This window comes from Nilaparvata lugens, chromosome 12 (genome assembly GCF_014356525.2).
Source record: "Nilaparvata lugens isolate BPH chromosome 12, ASM1435652v1, whole genome shotgun sequence".
Classification (NCBI taxonomy): Eukaryota; Metazoa; Arthropoda; class Insecta; order Hemiptera; family Delphacidae; genus Nilaparvata; species Nilaparvata lugens.
Window position 1 is genome coordinate 5,362,915 of NC_052515.1, and position 21,538 is coordinate 5,384,452.

The 21,538-nt window shown below is 34.1% G+C and overlaps 2 protein-coding genes across 5 annotated transcripts in view; both read left to right on the top strand.

The window, feature by feature from the left end:
• LOC111057558 (protein kinase C and casein kinase substrate in neurons protein 1) overlaps window positions 1–2,944 on the top strand; it is an 87,746-nt gene extending 84,802 nt beyond the window's left edge. For all 4 annotated transcript variants that reach the window (XM_039438785.1, XM_039438787.1, XM_039438786.1 and 1 more), the window contains one exon: window positions 1,598–2,944. In XM_039438785.1, coding sequence (XP_039294719.1) covers window positions 1,598–1,707 — 110 coding nt within the window. In that variant the 3' untranslated portion in view covers window positions 1,708–2,944. The remainder of the gene's footprint in view (window positions 1–1,597) is intronic.
• Window positions 2,945–6,374: 3,430 nt separating this feature from the next.
• Window positions 6,375–17,223, top strand: LOC111057557 (proteasome subunit alpha type-1). Its single transcript, XM_022344991.2, has 5 exons — window positions 6,375–6,484; window positions 10,331–10,581; window positions 11,930–12,089; window positions 15,159–15,368; window positions 16,029–17,223. The coding sequence occupies exons 1-5, from the start codon at window positions 6,482–6,484 to the stop codon at window positions 16,248–16,250; spliced, it is 846 nt and encodes a 281-aa protein (XP_022200683.1). The 5' UTR covers window positions 6,375–6,481; the 3' UTR covers window positions 16,251–17,223.
• Window positions 17,224–21,538: the final 4,315 nt, after the last annotated feature.

Below are 21,538 nucleotides of genomic sequence, written 5' to 3' on the forward strand. Positions count from 1 at the left end.
AACTCTCTCAAATAAATTCTATTCTTCAAGAAGTGTTCCTCGGCGTTCTAGAGTAGGTAGCATTATTCAAGTCATCGCGGTATATCTGATGTAACATGTAATATTAATTGTTGGCTCTTGTTAATTATGATCGATAATTATATTCTATTCATCAAGAAAATATTTTTTCTCATGATTTAATAATCAAATTTCCTTAATTGAGATGCCATATTTTGGTAGTTCATTACATTCCTTCGTAGCCAACATACGATTTGACAACAGTGCTGAGGTAGAAAAGGATAGAACTATCTGCTTTGTCTAATGACAGTCAAGGATTGCAAACTAATGTTAATATGTTGCTGACCATTGAATAATCAATAAACAATGTATCTCTGAATCATTAAATGAATCTCAGTTTATGTCAAGGTTAAATTTCGAGGACCTTTCTAAATTTTGGGGTCAAGTTTCAAATTCAAGGTTATAAGTCTAAATGTGATTCTAAAGGTCATCTTTCTGAAGACTCAATTTACAAAGTTCTTCTGGGGCGGAGTCCCTTCAAAATATCCCTCAGACCCCCTGGAACAATTCGTACTGGAACCTATATTGTTACAATAAAAGCACTGCTTATAGATAGAAGTGAAGTAAAATTCACTTTAAACTGCATTGATGTTATTCATGAGGATTACTGACAATATAAAGTAAATCTCGCTAGAGAAAGACTCCAGAAATCGTTGTATAAATTATTATTTTCCGACTGAAATAAATTTAAATCGTTAACTATTTTCGGCCCGTTTTCTAGGACACTTATTCGATCTAATAGATCAGTAAATCTATAGATGTAATGGTCCATTAGTTTAAATTAATTACCTAGTGTTTTAGAAACCGCGCCTAAAATTGTGTGATGTGTTTGTTTGTGGATAGATAAATAAATTTACGTTTTCGTTTGTCAAGGTATTCGTTGGACATAAAAATCTATTTGGCTAGCAGTATAGTGAACCATTTTTTTGATCCCGATTTGGTTTAACAAAAATTCGAGTGCTTTATCTGCTTTTTAACGTCGAGCGGTTAGCTCTAGGGACAAACTAATTCCGCTAGATCGATCCAGCTGTACTATTCACTTGCTGCCCGAGCATAGCAGGCGTAAAACCGTGTTTTAAAGGTACACATACCAGCGGCTATTATTGTGTCTATGAAATAAGTTTAAGCATCAACTTTATTCATCAAGAACAGCGCTACAAGTTGCTATGAATTTGAAGTCTATAGAACAAACATTGAATGTGGAAAAGGAGTTTTAAATGCATAAAATTTAATTTTCTTCAGATTTTCAGAAACAAAGTTGACGTAATTTTTGCTATATTGAAGAGGAGACTTGCATATTTTTCTCAAATTTTTCTGACCAGTAGTTTTTGTAGGGTATGTGTACCATCTGCCTCAAAAAAGTGACTTTTGAAGCCCTATTGTTAGCTAACAGAAACTGATAAAAATATTTCAATTGCATAGATTATGTCCTAAGAACATGTCCACTAGATTAAAGAAAGGAAAAAACATTTTTTGAAAAAAAAATATTGAATGCACAATCTTAACTTTGTACTTTCATTTCTATTTTTGTTTTTTGTAGGTGAAGAATTTGAGAAGCTTGAAGACGAAGACGAACAAGGATGGTGTAAGGGTAGAAAAGGAGGGCGAGTCGGTCTCTATCCGGCCAACTACGTTGAACCGGTTGCTTGAGACCAGTTGACCGCCGTTAGCTAATCAACCGTTAACTCAACTATCCAAAACATAGGAACAGAATTAATCTATACAGAGATCGATAGTGTGTTATATACATAAATCTAGTGATATGAGATCGGACAGCGGACGTGTGTGTTTGGTGCGAGAATCTTTCTAGAACATTCTAGAATCTAGAACATTCTAAAATCTAGAACATTTTCGATCGGATTGAAGACCAACACCAGCTCAATAACAACTACTATACTGTAATTAATATTCTTTGTAAATTGGTTAAGTATTTAAATAAGTGCGAGGTTGTAATAATTTTAGGTCTTTGAAAAGGCTTAGACAAAAAATTTGTTGGTGTATTAAGAAACAATTGAGACAGTAAGAACAATTAATTTTGAACTTGTTGGAAGAAATGAATACACGAAATTTCATCGTCATTTACAAACGAAACATAAAAAGCAGTTCTTCCTTTGTTACAATATTTATTTTATTCATTTATGCATCACATATTTGTTAATATTAATTGTGTGGCTGTCAGTTTGTTTGAAGGATAATACGAATAAAATGGCGTCAATTTATCCAGAGGAATGTTGTTTTTCTTGTTTATTTTATTTTTGTTGATAGAATTATTATTGTTCTGTTTAATTATATCCAAATAAAATGATTTAGGTTATTATTGTACTTACATGAATTTGTACATGTTAAAATGTGTATTTTATGAATTGATTTATCGAAGAGGAACTTAACAAGCGATTATTTTATTTTCATTCCTTATATTTATGTTTCATATTGTATGATAAGCATTGTATTGTGCTAATGTGTAATGTTGAAATAATGTGGCTACTAAGAAATAGTGGCAATTTGTGCTAACATCCGATAAATAAATTGAAATTGCTGCAACGTATTCAAGTTGTACCTAGTGCCAAAAATCAACAATATTCTACTAGCAGTGTATTATATATTTGAACCGAAATTTATTTATTGATATTGAATTACTGGAATTGAACCTGAACAAAGTAATGTAGTTAATAACTGAATACGGTATCACAGCATTTTCAATTTATTTGCTAACAGGTATAGTTAAGAGGCATATTCGTGAAAGCTTGAACTTTAAATTGATAGTTATCAAAGTAATAAAATGATACGAAACTATATTAAAATCAAATAATGTCAACATATTATAGAACGATAAGATTGTCTTATTGTAAATTTTATTATTTATCAATTACAGCTTTATTTTTGTTTTTGTTATTGTTTTTATTCAAGGTACTTGATCTTTTTGTCATTTTTCCTTAGAAATTATTATACATTTTATCTGAATGCTTGAAAATTTTTCAATATACTGGTAATTAAATTCCAAAACCTAAACATTTTGAAATCATTATGTGAAACTATATCGAATCTGGTTGTCCCATTACTATTTCCTTATTAAAAGTGATTTTTCACAATGTTATTCATGATTGTCTTTTCTTTTGATTTGTTTCTACTTGAATATAATATAGTGCCGGTTGCAGTTACACAAAAGCATGTTGAATTTTAATAATGGTTAAATCCCTTGAGAACCAATCAGAAAAGACGTTTATAAAAGATTGGTTCTCGTGGTATTTAATCACGGTTAAAATTTAACAGACTTTTGTGGAACCGGGCTTTGGCCTACAAGGGAAGCTAAATTTTAGCCCTAAAATTATGATGGGTACTCTCAAGGTGACTGTATAATATTTTATTGATTGATTATCTACAACTATTGCAACCTTGAAACTGCATATATTCAAAAAACAAGGAAAAAGTCAACTAAGACAGTGGGTGAATGCAATGTCTCATATCGTAGGATATGTTCGTGTCACAGAGAAAACAACATTGTTTCCCTCTTCTTTGATCGTGAGTAAATGTGCATTTATATTTGATATCCTGTCGAATTTCGCTAAACCGGAGTTGATTGCAGCAAAGTAAATCTGTTCCATATCTTGTGAATATCCTGTTTTTCCCTAAACTCGCATTATTTTTCTTATAAGAAGATGTTTTTAAATCAATTGTGCGTGAGGATTTTAACTTGATACTCCTGTTCCCCTCTCGGTTACAAAACCTAGTTTTTTGGCAAGTTTGATAGAATCAGTTTTCAATGAAGAGTCAGAGCGGGTTGAAAGAATAGAGAAAATGATGCTTTCACTTCTTATTCCATTCACTTGTACCGTACGTATTGAAATAATTAAGTAAATTGATAAATTCTAGATTTATCATTATACAAGCAAAATGTAAAGAAATAATATGCAATTTTTCCTTATATGTCAAAACACCGCCATTGAAATAAAAGCCTATGGCTGACATAGTTTGAACAATTAGCTGACCATCACATATTGGAAAATATTAATCAATAGCATTGAAATGAATATGCATGTGAAATTCTCTCATTCATGAGTTTTTGATGAAATCAGCATTATTTGATTTTCAAAGACAGTAGTGTGTGCCAGCTACTAGTGAATATGCTAAAAAGTAACTCCAGTAGGTTGACATCCCCAATTGACATAAAAACAAACTTTCCAGTGAATCAGTAAAAGATTGAATGGATCATATAATACTAGTAGTTCTGTGAACAGTAGACCTCGCGCGGTTATAACGACGACACAAACCATAAGCACATCCACACTGATACACTCTAACTATTTATTTGATCAGATCATGCTTACACAAGATTTAATTATCATATAACGCTTTCCGGAATTTAGCGCGAGAAAACCAGAAGACATCTATAGTGAGGTCCACGTTATAATGACAGTATTTGATCAACTTTGGTTTTGCTATCCTTGTCTATCATTCGACAAAGCCGGTTTTACTATCCTTTTCTAGGTCCACAACGATGTCAATTATGTTTTTGACGGTGTAGAAATATAATTAATGCAGAGAATCGGTATCGCTATTCTTCTATCTTTATCCACTGCCATTATAACGTGGACCACACTATAGGCGCCCAGACGAGCAGTTATAAGTTCTTTGCATCCTATTCAATAGTGCATAAAAATTGCATTCAATGTGGCATGCAATTTATAGTCTACACAGCTGTTAATTTTTTACCAAGTTACATTGAGATATTGAATTGCATGCGTCATAGCATGCAATTTATAGTCAACTCGACAGCTGATTTATGATGAATAATTCTATAGTCTGATTTTTACTCTAATATCGACGTATGAAGGAGGCTCCTTTTTCCTTTTATATTATCCTTGAAATGCAAAATTTCCAAAAACCTTGTATATACGTCGACGCGCAATTTAAAAAGGAACATACCTGTCAAATTTCATGGAAATCTATTACCGCGTTTCGCCATAAATGCGCAACATTTAAACATTAAGAGAAATACCAAACCGTTGACTAATACATGATATTCTAGAATTTTTGGACCCTATTATCTCACCAGTTGTCTCGCCGCCAAAAGTAATAATGTTCAGCATGTGTGTCACATTACAAAACAAAATTATCAAAAACACTACAGAATCATTCTGGGAGGTTGCAACTGGTTGAGTTTTTAGCCAATTTGTGATATTTTGAGAATTACAGTTTTCTTTATTTTTTCGCATGGTAAAATGCGACCACAGGCAGGCGGCACTGCTCTGCTTATTAGGACACTCATATCAGGAACGTGAGAACGTTGGAAAATATGTGGAAACTTCGTCATAAATACAGACGCAAATCATACCGGTAGCTACTATAAAATCTGTGATTGTCATCAGAAAAAAATACTTTTTCTGTGCTTCTACTTGTTGCTCCACTCTATAAGATTGTGATGCTACCACAATGGTAAGCAATGAAATTAGTCCAGGCAATCAATGCTCAAAAAAAGGTATAGAGGGAAATGTTTGGGAGACAATTTTTGACCCCACAGTTCTGTTAAGGGTAGTTAGGAGGTAAACATATCAAAAGTCTCCACCCCTACCCGCTGTGCTATGTGGGTGGGGGTGGTTTAAAGGTACCATTTTTGTTTTTTTCGCATATAACTCGAAAACTATGTACCCTGAGAACTCGACTGTCATATAACAAATTAAAGCTTACATAATTTTCTACAATATTTATTAAAAACCTTTTTCTATATCTCCTATACCGTAGTTTCCAAGATATCCGCTCTTAAAGGTTTGACATTTTTGAAAAAAAACACGTTTGCCACTATTTTTTTTCTATTTGCTCTTATAAATTTTCAAAAATCGATGGGAAAACCCATGTTGATTATGAGATTACAGAGCATTAAACTCTCTTCAATTTGATGTATAATTTCACGCTTTAACGAATTCCCCTACACCTTTTGCAGCAGCTTTAGTGTTGAGTGTGAAATCTCTATTTTTGAACAATAGACCAATTGACAAAGGAATTTAGAGGGAATGTTTTAAACAAAATTTTTGACTTTGCAGCTTTGTTGAGACTAAATAGGCAAAAATCTCATGAACATTTTTTTCAAATTTTGGAAAGTCATTACAAATTTTGATTTTACCGCTTTACAGGCTGGCTGAGAAAGAACATAAAGACGATTGGCATTATTGATGGAGAATGTTACTTATTTTTATGACTTGAAATGATAAATGAGAAGAATTTTTTATCATTGCAATGCATCAATCAACTTATCTTAATAAAATGTTTTTAATAAGTTTTAACAGCAATGCTTTGATATTAACCAACCACCAACTCTAGATCTAGAAGGCAGTAGCTTTGAGCGTGACTGAGCGTTTGGAATTTGGATCTTGAGAGTTTGGTAGGCATTTTGGAAATACAATTACTTGGAAAAAAATATAAATAAATAATGGTGAGTAAACTATTTGATTTGATCAATATGACGAATACTTATAATCCTCTATTCATTGTTCGATTATCAATGAAGTTGAAAATATTTAGTGTTTTTCATGGTTTTGTATTTCTAACCTAAAAGCATAGTGAGTCGGCAACATAAACCCTCTTTTATTTTTAGCCTGTTGATAAATAAAATTTAAAAACTGATTTAAAAAAAAATGTATTATAATATTATTATCATTCTTCATATTTAATTTTGAAAATTTGAAGACCTCAATTGAAAAATGATGATATTTTATGTTTAAGATGACAGGTGTTACAATTCATCATTTCCCAGAGAAACTCTTATTGTTTGTCATCTTTAAGAAAGATTTATCAACTATAAAAATAATTTTATATGCATAGTAATTGAACTGAACATAGATGCCCCATATATTGAAGCTAATTTAAATTAGATGGCAGTTTCTTCTGAGGCAGGACATTTCTTTGTAGGCCTACGTATATGAACTCAATTTAATTTTTGTAAATGCAATCAATAAAAATACACTTATAACACAAAGTTTATCAAGATGGAACTAAAAAGATAAGGAAAAAATAACACAAAAAAATTTCTTTAAACCACTTGACTGGAGGTTGGAGACGTTCTGTGGCCGTCTCTTATACATTTTAAGGCTTGAATGGGGTAGCTCCTAATTGCTATGCGATCACAAAAGTTTTGAGTATGGCTATTTGATATCAGTGTTTTTTTTCTGCAAGGAAAGAGTTTTTAGTTGACTGTGCCGAACGTTGTCCCAGTTGTAATACAAACGCAATAGAAGATCTTGAACATATTTTTTTATCTTGCCCGGTTTCTGAGAGTTCTAGACGTCGATTCATTATGAAATATTTACCGTACAAAATTTAGTTCAAAATCAAGATAAAATAATTAAATTGTCAAATTTCTCAGCAGAAAAGAATCGTAATGTTTATATTTATTTGAAAAACGTTCTATTTATCAGATCCATGATAATGGACATTTATAACTTGTATCAAGATCAAATACAGATAATTTTTTTAAGTATAATCTTGAATATAGTTACGATAATGATGAAAATCTCTACTGAAATTGTTATGTTTTGTCTGAATGAGTTCTCTGCCACTATATTTTATAATTATAAATCAATATATTCTTTATGAACGTGTTCGTTGTAGAGTTTGATTACTGGTCAGAATAAATCATCATTAGCTAAAGTTTAATTCTTTCTAGTCATGCATAATTCTGCTAGTCATTCCTTACTGGTTTTCTGATTATTTACTATATTGTTTTTGTTAATTATTGTTATTAAGTTACCTACATTGTATCTTGTTGAGTAATATTGTCAATAATGTCATATTATATATAGGCTATTTTTTTTTTAATGTTATATTGTTTCCAAATGCTGATACCTGGATAGTAACTCTATTTGTATGAAATATGTTCAATAACAAATAGAAAAAAAATTTAATTAATATTTTTTTTTAAATTAATTTGATTTAATTAAAAATTAAAATTTTGATTGATTTTATTTGATTGATATCAGTGCGCCTTCTGGTGTGCTGATGCAATTGAACTCTCCTCATACCTGTGGAGTTTCCTCTTCAGCTACAGCAATGAACTGTAGATGTATTGGCTAAAGACTGTGTCAGCACTTGCTTTCTTTAAAAGATTGGTAGACATGGTTTAAGGCAAGGTACACCACTTATTAAAAGTAGAACTATTTTCTGCAGCCGGGGAATCCTTTCACATACTCGCACGTGGCCCCAGATCACATATATAATCATCAATACCATAATTGATGTGACTATGGAAGAGGCCGTGATAGGCTGTTAGTAGGTACCTGGTGGGTACTTGCATCTTCAGCTTTCACAGCAGACATGTCACCCATTGAGGGTCGATTGCAAACCATACGTACAGTCTGCTCCCATGACAAAAGATTTCAATACAAATCCAAGGAGCTTGACGTCTCGTCCGCCAAAACTCGTCCTGACCTCCTCTTTCAATATAATATATAGATTAAATTGCTGTCATCCGCGGCATATATACCAAAGACCCATTTGATTTAGGAAATTATATCATTAAGTAACAATGCTAATGTTCTAAAGTTAATCTGGCTATTAAGCCCGGCCCAGACGCTCAAGTTAAGCTTCAGTCTTTTGCTCAAGCAAAAGTTGGAGCATGTAAGTCGTTGCGTTTGGACGGTAAAACGGATGGGTCTTCAAGCTTAAGTCGTCAAACTTGAAATGTGTCGGCCGGGAATCTTTTTCCATCAAACCGTCCGTCTTTTGCCTATCCACCAAAACCTAAATCGTGTCAAAAAGGAGATAGAGAAATTGTGATTCCAGATTCGTATTCAGTCCCCTCAAATTAATAAAATGCCTCTCGAGTACTTGAAAATGAGCAAGTTTTTTTTAATATCGATTGTATATAACGCCATTTAACCCTTTTTTCTTTCTTGATTCTCTCAGAATTTGATGTTGATATTATGATTTACTATCATGATATATTAAGATAGGGCATACTTCATCCTACAGAAAATTCTTAGATCAAGGCCTTTAAGCTGGAGCAGTAAAATTAAAATTTATAGGACAGAGCTGCGACCAGTGGTGATGTATGTTTGTGAAACATGGGTATTGAAAAGTTGTGATAAGATGCTGTTGAATCGATAGGAGAGGAAAATCCTAAGAAGAATTTATGGGCCAGAGCTAGAGGCTGATAGGTGGCGACTCAGAAAAAATGATGAGCTCTATAATCTGTATGGGCAACTGAGCATTGTTACTGAAATTAGAAGAGCAAGAATTCGTTGGTTGAGCCATGTGGAACGTATGCCGGAAACCCGTACAGCACGTATGTCTCTGTATCAGCAACCAGGGGGACAAAGAAAACGAGGCCGACCACGCAAGAGATGGTTGGACGACGTGGAGGCAGACCTTCAATCCTTGGGCGTGAGAAGGTGGAGACAGCGAGCACAGGACACATATTCATGGAAAAGGCTTGTGGAGGAGGCCAAGGCTCTTCAAGGGCCGTAGAGTCAATGAGTAGTAGTAGTATTAAGATGTATTATATTGTTGATAAGAATACTATCTACAAAATTTCAATCCATTTACAATCACTGTGTCTCGAGATATGACATGTAAACAAAGCCATATAGCGATTAACAGTAATATTTTTGTCATTATGTTAAATATAGCATTATCCAGTTGAATCAGCGAAAAAATACGATATAATTATTACTCATCTACCGGATATATGTCAACCGTATACAATTCAGACTCAATGAACCATATCAAGCCCAATTTCCATCGGTCATTGCCAGAAGTCAAACATCATTGTCAAGGAGATGACAGGCATACCAACCATGAAATTATGAAAATCATTTCACTCAATACCCTTGTATTGTATAAGTACAATACCCTTGGCTTGTTGCCAATGTTTAATTATATGACATGCGCAGGACATACAGTAACTAGCCTTCTTCACTTGGTTTATATTGCAGATTGCAATATTCATTAACTTCTCGATGAGTGAGTGTATACTGAGCTGTCAAGTGTAAACTCTACCTTTCTTCCTATTTTTACACACAAAACAAGAGTGGCCAAGAGTACTAGCTCTTCCATAGTTGATGACGAACTGAGCTTGAAAATAGGAAAACGGCCGACATAAGACGGACGCGTGTGGACGCAATTTTACATCAGTCTTTTGCTTGAACCAAACGATCCGTCTTTTGCTTGAGCAAAAGACTGATGGTAAACTAGAGCGTCTGGACCGGGCTTTAGTGTACCTAAGGAAAACTATCAACTACCTTACTTTGGGGCTATCTTACGAAACTTGTATGTTTGTTTCCAGTTCAGAAACCAGTACGACAGTGACGTGACGGTATGGAGTCCGCAGGGGCGTCTTCACCAAGTGGAGTACGCCATGGAGGCTGTGAAACTGGGATCCGCCACCGTGGCGTTGAAGAGCAAAACGCATGCGCTGATTCTGGCATTGAAGCGAGCCACATCTGAGCTGTCTGCGCATCAGAAGAAGATGATTCTCATTGACACTCACATGGGAGTTACTATTTCTGGGCTCACCGCCGATGCTAGAGTGCTCAGGTTAGGTTTTTTAGGTTGAATTTAAATTTATTTCAACATGCCTAACACTTCACAATCAATCCATAAGCTATATTTTAAGGATCTGTTGTATAAAGTTCTCTCTGTTCCCTCACAAATTTAATTAAGTCTAGAGTCTCAAGATGTCTTCAAATCCTAAGCAAAATTGCTTAGTTTATTTTTAATTTACATTCTAATATTAATGATACAATCAATCTATAATTTAAATAACTACAAATCTCTTGCAAGCTAAGAAATTCTGTCTGTTATCTTACAAATCTTAATGAAGACTAGATCCTAGAGATTGCTTCAGATTCAAAGCTCAAGTGCTAATGTCATTCATAAAAATAAACAAAAGAAAAAAGATATACCCAACAATAGACTCTCCAAGACAAACAATATTCATCTTCATCTGAGCCTCAACCTTTTCAATAAAATACACACCAGTTACATACCAGGGACGGTATGTCCCTCTTTAAAAAATGTATGTGTTTAAACGGCTAGCGCCACATAGCTAGAAGTAAAATAAGTTATAGTCCGAGAGTATTTTAAATCTGAAGAGGGTAAACCGATTCCCCCTTCCACAGTTTGTAGCATGGACAGAGTAGTGGGGAGGAGTGAGCATGCTGTGGAACAATTGGATACTGATACAAAAGTAGGGAGAATGCTGTAAGGTAGTGGGAGTGATTATTAGTGAAGGAAAGAGCTTCGGGCCTTTCTGGCTTCTAGAGAGAATCGTGTAAAAAGTAATAACTCTCGGACTATAGTGGATGTTTGGCAGAAAGTAACAGTTGAATCTGGTACAGCGAGCTCTATCCCCTGATAAATCTATTAATTGGTCTACCTACGTTTTCTCTAAAGCAGGGGTTTCGTTTGTGCGTAAATGCCGTCGTCGACCACGACAGGCAATCTCAGATTGGGTAGATTTCAGTCTGTCTTCATAACCTAAAAGATTTTGTTCAATTACGTTTTAATGGGGCAGGTTGAGCTTATACTTTTCAATGGCAATATGTGGATATTATTAGAAATGTTTAATTCTTTAATAATAAAGACTAATAATGAAAAGTTATTTGATCAGCTGTTTTAGCACACTTGAAATTTGGACAATATGAATGTACGCATTCATGTACAATATACATTGTATGTCTTGAATAAAGAGATTGATTGATTAAATGTCAACAATGCTTGTCGTCTTCGACTGCGGAAGTTTACGCACAAACGAAAATGCACCTTTAGGTTGTGCATTCTACCTAAATCGATAGTCAATTGCTATCAATGTACAGTACAGAACTGTAGATTGAGCATGTAATATTTTCTGATCTTAATTCATGTTTTTTGTTGTGAATTACAGTCGTTGGATGCGATCGGAGTGCCTGAATCACAAGTATGCCTACAACGACTGTATGCCTGTTTCAAGGCTGATCGCCATGCTAGGCAATAAGATGCAGCTCTGCACACAGCGCTATAACCGACGTCCGTATGGCGTGGGACTTCTCATTGCTGGATATGATGTGAGCAACATAATCATGCAACTCTTCAAACTCTGTTATCCTTGTTAAACTCAAATATTCATTTATTTGCCAATGAAAAAAGGCTTAGCCCTTTCCATTTCATTTCAAAATTTTGTTGGACAATAGAATGAATGAAAAAGTCTTTATTCTCAAAAAGAAACATGTTACAAATATTTGAAATGCTAATCAAACAATGGGTGATGTGAATAAAAATAAGTAATTACTTTTACTTGGTGTTTTTCAAGTAAATACTAGACATTAGGTGAATAAAACATCAGTATTTAGTACTCCTTTTGCAAGTTCAGTATTTACTGGGCTTGACAAGTATTTTCTGATAACTACACAAGTTTACTGATATTTCCTGAGTAATTACTGAAACTAGGTGAATAAACTCTACTATTTACTGAAGTTTATAAGTAAATACTGACGTTTCCTTAAGGCTGCCCCGGACCAGACTTAAACAACAGTACTTATTACTTTTTTCGTTATGGCAGCCTTCATGAATGTTCACGTCGCAAAAAAATACTCAATGAGACGCAGAATCAGCCCTTGTAGGTATAAAGAACTTCTTTGATTTGAAAAATAATCTGTTGATTTCCTGTGCACAACATTCCTACCAGAATCCAATGAGAGAAGAGGAGCGGCATTATCACCAAAACAAAAAGTGAAAATTTTTCTTTGTTACCTATCTTATCCAGGGTATCTATCAGGAGTTGTTGGTGCATACTTCGGAATACATAGATCAACAGTTAGCAAAACATTCAAATTTGTCTTGGACAAGATCAACGACAAAATTGTCTGACTGGATCACATTTCAAACTAACGACCAACTACATACAGCGAAACAAAAATGGATTACAAGATTCATGATGCCGTGTGTAATTGGTGCAGTCGATTGTACTCACATAGAAATTGAAAAACCAATTCAATTTGGAGATTTTTACATAAATCGTAAATTAAAATAAAAAATGAATGATAAATGGGTAAGTCATCAGTTCCCTAAGGGTACGCAATGTAAGCATAGCAGGGTCCAGGGGTCCTCCCCCGAAAAATGGTACCTCACAAAACTAAGGTTTTACATGATTTTGTAAGCCTTAAGGGGGAGTTTTAATCGTCATAGTCCTGCTATGCCACTTACGTACATGAGAACTGGAATATATGGCTTATGTCATCACCAAGACAATTTTCGACAGGGAAAATTTAGAAACGTTCAGTAATTACTGAAGAATAAAGAGAAGAAATACTTTTTACTTTAAGTTCATTAAACTTGACTACACAAGAGTACTTATCCCTAAAAGTATTTACTTATAAGTAAAAGTTAAAGGTTATTCACCTACTTTCCAGTAAATACTAAACTTGTAGAGTATTTACTCTACTCAACCAGTATTTACTGATCAGTAATAAGTACAGTTTATTCACATTAGCCAATAATTTTATAGAATAGTACTCCTCACCTAGAAACGAGTCAATAGGTCAAAGAAAAGTTATGTATCATTAGCAATATTAAATACAGATTAGTGAGATTTATTTTATAAAGTAGTCATCACCTGATTAACATTGGATTGTTATCCTTGTCAGACATTTATTTATTCAATCATGTACAATCATACTTTACTACATTACTCCTCAGCTCTACAGGTCTTTACAATCCTTGGCCTCCCTCACATAGCCTCTCCATCTGTCTCGATCCTCGGCCTGCCTCCTCCAGTTCGCGTCCTTAGATCGCGTTCCACATCATTCGTCCACCTATTTCTTGGTCGATATTTTCTTCTTCTGTTATATATTTTCTCCTTATTTATACATTTCACCACTCTTCCATCTCCCATTCTCAACATATGCCCCATCCATCTTATTCTGCCAGCTTTTATCGACCGCACATTGTCTTCATTGTTTAAGAACTCCTCAATTTCAAAAATTTTCTTCCTCTCCTCAGACCATTCTCAAAAACAGGGCCCAAGATACTTCTCACAACCTTTCTTTCAAAAACTCTCAGTCTTTGCATATCTCCAGCAGTAAGCACCCATGTTTCCGATCCGTAACACACCACAGGCTTTACCAATGCTTTGTATTGTACAATCATACTTATATTATGAAAAGGCACAACAGGATGATGGCTTAAACTGTCCCATTTCAAATGCGTACTACAGTTGAAATTAAAATGTAGGTTATGCCACTTATTTGACTAAGCAGATTTCTAGCTTCTTTTTGTAACACGGCATCAATTCCTAATCAATCATGGACTTTGAAGAAATTTAATGAACTACCAACATATCTCAATTATGAACAAATAACACATGAGTTTCTTTTTCCAAAGAGAAAAGTGCAATTTTAGAAAGTAGTTGGGGAAACAAATATTTATCAACTTCAGTTAACAGCAGATATATATCATTCAAAGATATACAGGGTGTTATTCTACATCTTTCTCTTCGAAATTGAATTTTCTACAAGTTCTGTAGAAAAATATTTTGTGTTTATGGTTCATTTAACATAGTAAATCTACTTCAAACCTTAAAGGAACTTGTTTTTCGGGTCCAAGTTTCGCGTATTTCGTCACATATCTTGAAAATTACTGAAGCTGCAGGTCTGGAAACGGTTTTATCCAATTTTTCAGGTCATTTTACATAAAGTACGCTAAATTGTACATCTTAATTAACAGCCAACAAATACCCGTAGGGCTTCGTTTCGGAAGGGGGAACTGAAATCTTCCACCCTGTATTACTTGGTAACCAAGCATTTTCGGACCTATGTTAATTAGAACTTTTTTCTTCTCTTGATGAGAGGAATCACGCCCTGACGTATGGACACCTTTTTTCAGAACACCCTGTATACAGTATTGGGTTAAACATGTAATTAATAAGAACCTCTTCTTCCTTTTCCCCTCTTTTCCTCCTCCGCCTCCTCCTCCCCTTCCTTTTCCTCATCATCCTCCCCCTCCTCTTCCTCCTCCTCCTCCTCCTCCTCCTCCTCCTCATCCTTTTGCTTTTTCGTTTTCTTGTCACTTTTCCCATCCTACTCCCTATTCACCAACTTCAGTTATATCTAACTTTGTCTAAATTGATTTGCATCTAGGACCAAGGACCGCACATCTTCCAGACGTGTCCGTCGGCCAACTACCACGAGTGCCGAGCGATGGCGGTCGGAGCGAGGTCGCAGAGTGCCCGCACCTACCTCGAGCGACACTTGGACGAGTTTGCCGACTGCTCGGCCGAGGAACTGCTCAAGCATGGGCTGAGAGCACTCAGGGACACCTTGCCCAACGAGCTTGAGCTCAACACTAAGGTAAGCTCAACACATTCTTTATAGAACAGGATTATTTTTTTATTTGTTTGGACAGTAATATCCAATCTAACACTTAACCATGTCGTTTGCAAAAAATAAAATACAAAATATACAGAGATAATAAAGAAATTGAACAAAAAAATTACAATAAAATAGAAGTCATATTTTATATCATATTAGTCTATTTTTAGTCTAATTTATATCATAAAATAGAAGTCTGCAAATATAAGTGTTTTTCAATTAACTAAATCACTTTACTTCTGACAGAGAAGGCAACAAATATTTGAATGAATGGATAGACGGGTTACTGAATAAAATGAATGACTCAGATTAGTAAGAATTGGAATCACAGATGAGTTTGTTGATTTCATAGGAATAGTGAATACAGAAGATAACCTATGAGAAAAACCTGTGTAGGCCTAATATAATTTTAAAGAATGTACATGGGAAAGATAATAAACAGTAGTGTAGAATAACGGGATAGTAAAGAAGATTTAAAATTTTTCTGTTTGATGAAACATAAAACTCCTATACCATGGGATATCATCTCATGCTATCTTTTCTACTGAGTTATGTCAAAATTTAATATTCTTTTAATATATTATTTTTACTTATTATTTAATTTTTATGACAAATATTTGATATTTTGTTATGTTACAGAATGTAGCCATTGGCCTAGTGGGCAAGGACACGCCGTTCCGTGTATTTGACGAGGTGGAGACTGGCCTTTACCTGGCAATGATCGAGGGCGAGGAGCGGCGCGGGGGTGGAGCGGGCGCAGGTGGCGCTGTGGAGCAGGACGACAACCCCCCCGCCCCAGGACCCGACGGGGGGGACGACCACCCCGACCCCCAGGTCGCGGTTGCCATGGAGACCGAGTAGAGCACAAATGGCGCCCAAACGTGGCCGCCACTGTTCTGCTCTTCTGCTTTGCAAAAAAAAAAAAAAAATGAGCCGTGGTTGGGGGTTGGTCCTGGTGTCTGTTTGCAACTGCCTGTGTATTTTTCAGCTTATAATTTTTTGTGGTACCATGTTAGAAAAAATCAAATTATACATACCGCCCACCTTTTATACTTAATTTAACCGAACTTGATTGAATTCTCCACCTCAAGACCAGGGATTCTGATGTTACTGTATAACTATATTACATTATTATAGTAGAGAAGAGTCTTATTCTGCCTTCAATAATTTAAAAGTTTTGTACAACTTGAAAAATAAAATAGGGCCTAGTTGTGTACGATTATTTTCAGGTTTCAGAATAAGAACTTTACTATTATTACCCTAGCAGTTTGTAATATCTTATAAGAACATTTTGATTGTTTTATATAAGGCAGTGAACATTTGAGTAGAATAGAGCAGATACAGTGTTGATGTATTGATCTATTTATATGCTTTCCTTGTAATATTTTAAACAAAATAACTTCATATTTAATAACAATATTGTCATGTTTTGAATATGATGCAAGATGCAAGTGATTGGTGTCTATTCCTATTCGTACAAACGTTCCATTTATCATGAAACGCGTAAAATTTCTAATTGAACTGAGTCATGAGACTGTAACAATAAAACTGGTAAATACAATTATTCACGGTACCATAACAGGAGTTGATGTGGCGAAAAGTAACTTCAATTCAAGTCTTAACTTGATACACTCTCACAAAAATTGATAAGTTGTAGATAGAAAAGTTAGTTGCAATATAGTACATCTTCTGTGTCGACTCTCAACCACGGCTCTCTCTATTCAATACAAAAGTAATACAATTCTAAAGTTATTAATTTTCTATTTAACCGAAATGCTGAATGTTGAATCGATTTGATTGGTTTTGAAATCAATAAATATTTACTTTCTAAAAATGTTTTATTCTTGGATTGTCCTTATTATTTGAATAATAATAGTCCTTGAATTATTTGAGGTAAGTAACAGGAATATGCAGTCAGATCATGAAAATTCTAAAACGTTAACAAGATAAGAGCATTTTACGGTTTTCAATTTCAATTTTCTCAACTAAATATTTATACAGAGTGGGTGAAAAGTCCGATCTCATAAACGAAGGTAATTTGACGGTGGGTGTGATTGCGGATCCTACTCAAATTGAAAAACTACTAAACTATGACTTTAAAAATCTGGTGCGCCATCTTGGATCCACCATTTTTTAATGCAACTTCATTTTTTTTAAATGGGAAGGTGGTCATGCGATACATGAATTCGATACGGGATTTCAAGAAAAATTGGATGACGAAAACTGCATATAGATATCTCAAACCGTTTGGACGATATTCACATTATTAATCAATACTATTCAAAGCAGAAAGAAGAGAAAAAGTATGAGAACGGCTTAGTATCTCATAAACTAGAAGTTCTGTGAACAGTAGACCTCACGCAGTATTCTCATCCACAAGTACCTGATTAAAACTATAGACCTTATGGAAATACAGCAATAGACTGGCTTCTCCACACATCTGTGTAATCACTTGTCAGCTGATGAATAATTCTATAGTCTGATTTTTACTCTAATATTGGCGTATGAAGGAGGCTTCTTTTTTCCTTTTATATTATCCTTCAAATGCAAAATTTCCAAAAACCTTGTATATACGTCGACGCGCAATTAAAAAAGGAACATACCTGTCAAATTTCATGAAAATCTATTACCGCGTTTCGCCGTAAATGCGCAACATATAAACATTTAAACATTAAGAGAAATTCTCAAATTTCAAGCTTATTTTCAATTTTAGATGAAAATGTTACTGGTCATTAATTGTAGGGATTTTCAATCTTTTCCACTCGAAATTTTTCGTTTGAATTATATCTGAGACCTGATAATTGGAAATCTAAAATCAAACTTTGCATAAATGGGGCGGAGCTTCTGAAATTTGAACATAAATATATGAGACTTGTGGCAGTTGATAGAATGACTATTTTGATATACTCATCAATGACTATTTTAGGTGTGAATTTGATGAAAATAGTTTCATAGAAAATCGCAAAAAACCCTGTTTTTAACATAATTTTCGCCATTTTAGCCGTCATCTTGAACTGAATTTAATCGAAATTGTTTGTGTCGGATCCGTATAGTGTAGTAAGTTTCAAATTTCAAGTCATTCCGTTAATTGGGAGATGAGATATCGTGTACACACACACACACACACATACAGACCCAATACCCAAAAACCACTTTTTTGGACTCAGGGGACCTTGAAACGTATAGAAATTTAGAAATTGGGATACCTTAATTTTTTCGGAAAGCAATACTTTCCTTACCTATGGTAATAGGGCAAGGAAAGTAAAAATGAATGGCGATATCTTGAGTGGCCGCACATCGATATCTCAAACCATTTAGAAGATAATTATTCACATTATTAATCAATACCATGCAAATCAGTTAATGAAATACATGAGTGGTATTGATTAATAATATGAATATCTTCTAAATGGTTTGAGATATCGATGTGCGGCTTTCGCCATTCATTTATTCTTGAAATTATGTTTCGCATGACCACCTTCCTATTTGAAAAAAATAAAGTTGCATTCGGACCAGATTTTTAAAGTCATACCGGTAGTAAAGTATTTTTTTTTCAATTTGAGTGGGATCCCCAATCACACCCACCTTCAAATTACCTTTGTTTATGAGATATTAAGCCGTTCTCGGACTTTTCAACCACTCGGTATATTATCTCTTTTAAAATAGAAATAAAGTATCTTTTAGATATTATTTTTGAGACTAGCAGTGCACCCGTTCTTGGTCGGGAGGACTAAAAAGTACTACATTACATCAGGAAAAACTACATGACAAATATTTTAATAGGATATTTAAATATAAGTAAGGGAGGCTTTGCTTTTTAAATGTAAAGGTTACTTATAAAAAGTTGAATAATAATATCATTGATATTCTTTTATTGCAAAAGAATATTGCATAGCAATTTTGGTGAACATTCATACAAATTTGGAACGATTCTATTCATACAATATATAATGTCGGCAAGTTTAGGTATTCTAAATCCTATACTATTAAACGAGCAATTTCTGATTAAATGTTTTGATGTTTAAATGTTTATATGTTTGTATTTCACCGGATCTCGAAAACGGCTCTAACGATTCTCACGAAATTCAGAAAATAGTAGGTTTATAACATAAAAATTCTATTGCACTAGTTCTCATCCCTGGGGAAACTCGCTGAAGGACATTAAAAGAATTTATTCATCCTTGGAAGAACAGCTGATAATTTCGTCGTCTGTTGATGATGGAAGTGAGTGAGCGAGTGCATGTGTGAGGGACTGAGACAAAATTATGACTCAGCTGTTGAACTTTTGTACCTAATTCAATCAGGTACTTAGTGGCAGTTGTACAAAAGCCTTTTAAATTTTAATCCTGATTAATTCCAGTAGAACCAACCAGATAAGCTATCTTTTTGAGATGGTCTTCTGTGATTTGGTTCACGTGAAATTAATCAGGATTAAAATTTAACATGCTTTTGTGAGAGAAATTTTGCATTCCTCTGCGAATTAATCTCAATCCACTGTGATTAGATAGAACCTTTCTGTATGAACTATGAATATTTATTATAATTTCTTCTTTCGTAATAATTTTTATATGCTTTTGTAGTTTTGTAGGTACTCCAGAGCGGAGCTAGGTGCCCCGATATTTATCATAAATTGGAACAGGTTGTTACTGATGTTGTGTTGTTGGTAGTATTTACTTTTTAACATTACAGGAGTAAATAACACAAGTCGAACAAAATTTATCTTTAAATGGTTTGGTTTTTGGAATAAAGATATCATCTGAACAAATACATTTTGTAAATTCTATCTATTAATACCAAATATCGGGGCACCGAGCTTTGCTCGTTATTCATTCATTGATAAACAGAACTCAATTCTTTGAAATGATTGGGAAAGGACTAACAGGCACGGCCCAAAACTGTTTCTTCCCCGAATTTTGATTTATACACTATAAAATTTATAGTTGGAATATTTAATATTCCAAAAAGTAGGTTATGTTTCATACACTTGAATTCAAGTGAAATTTTCAGTCCAAATATTCGAAAACATAAAAGTTCTAATTTAGATTGTTTACATACCAAATTGAATAACAAAATAACACTCACTAATCACTTAAAACTGTAAAATAATTATTAACTTTGAATATTATGATATATACCATCTCATGTCAACAAATCAGATTACTGTATTTTGATCGAGTCGATTAAAATTTCTAGATTTCTCGCGCGATACGATAAGCTAATTGATTACACAGCTGATCTCCCACACAGGCACACGCATCTTCTGTTATCGACAGACGACGAAATCATCATCTGTTTTTTCAAGGATGAACAATTATCCTTTTCATGTCCATCAGGGAGTTTTCTCAGGGATGAGACCTAGTGCAATCGAATTTTGATATCATAAACCTACTATATTCCGAATTTCGTGAAAATCGTTAGAGCCGTTTCCGAGATCTGTTGAACATAAATAATCATATAACCAGATAGCCAGATATAAAAATATAAACAGATATACAGAAATTGCTCGCTTAATATAATAGGATAACAACTTATAGTCCAGTCAAATGATCGTTTTTCAGGAAACAGCCCCGAAAGAATTTTTTTGGATGGTTCTATCTGTATTTTGGGGCGCTAAATTCTAATCTGAAATTTGCTGACACGCCAGAGGGCGACTTCACCCCCAAAATTTTGGACTTTTTTTAAGTTCTCCATTTAATCTCGAGAACCTTGAATTCATCGAGAAAAAGCATTCTTTATATAATATTGAAGATAATAAAATTTCCAATGAATTGACTGGTCGCGCAGGACTACTCTTTGGATTTTTTATCTGAAGTGTTCCACAAGATACACAACTTTGAATGTGCGAGAAATTTGTGATACTTCCTCCATTTTCACAGTCTCGCATATTATGCAACGTTGCGTATCTTGTGGAACACTTCAGATAAAAAATCCAAAAAGTAGTCGAGATTGTGATGAATTTTCTCCTCTTTTCACTTCCATGAATTACTTCTGTTTTCAATACTGTTACAATAATTACTTGATTACTGTGTGGTGAATAGGGTGTAAATTTGAAAGATTGAAATTGGCTTCATTTGATATTTTTGACAAAAGAAGTTTTTTTTCTTCTGTCAAATTCACTAGAGCTTGCGATGTTGTTTATAATTGCATTT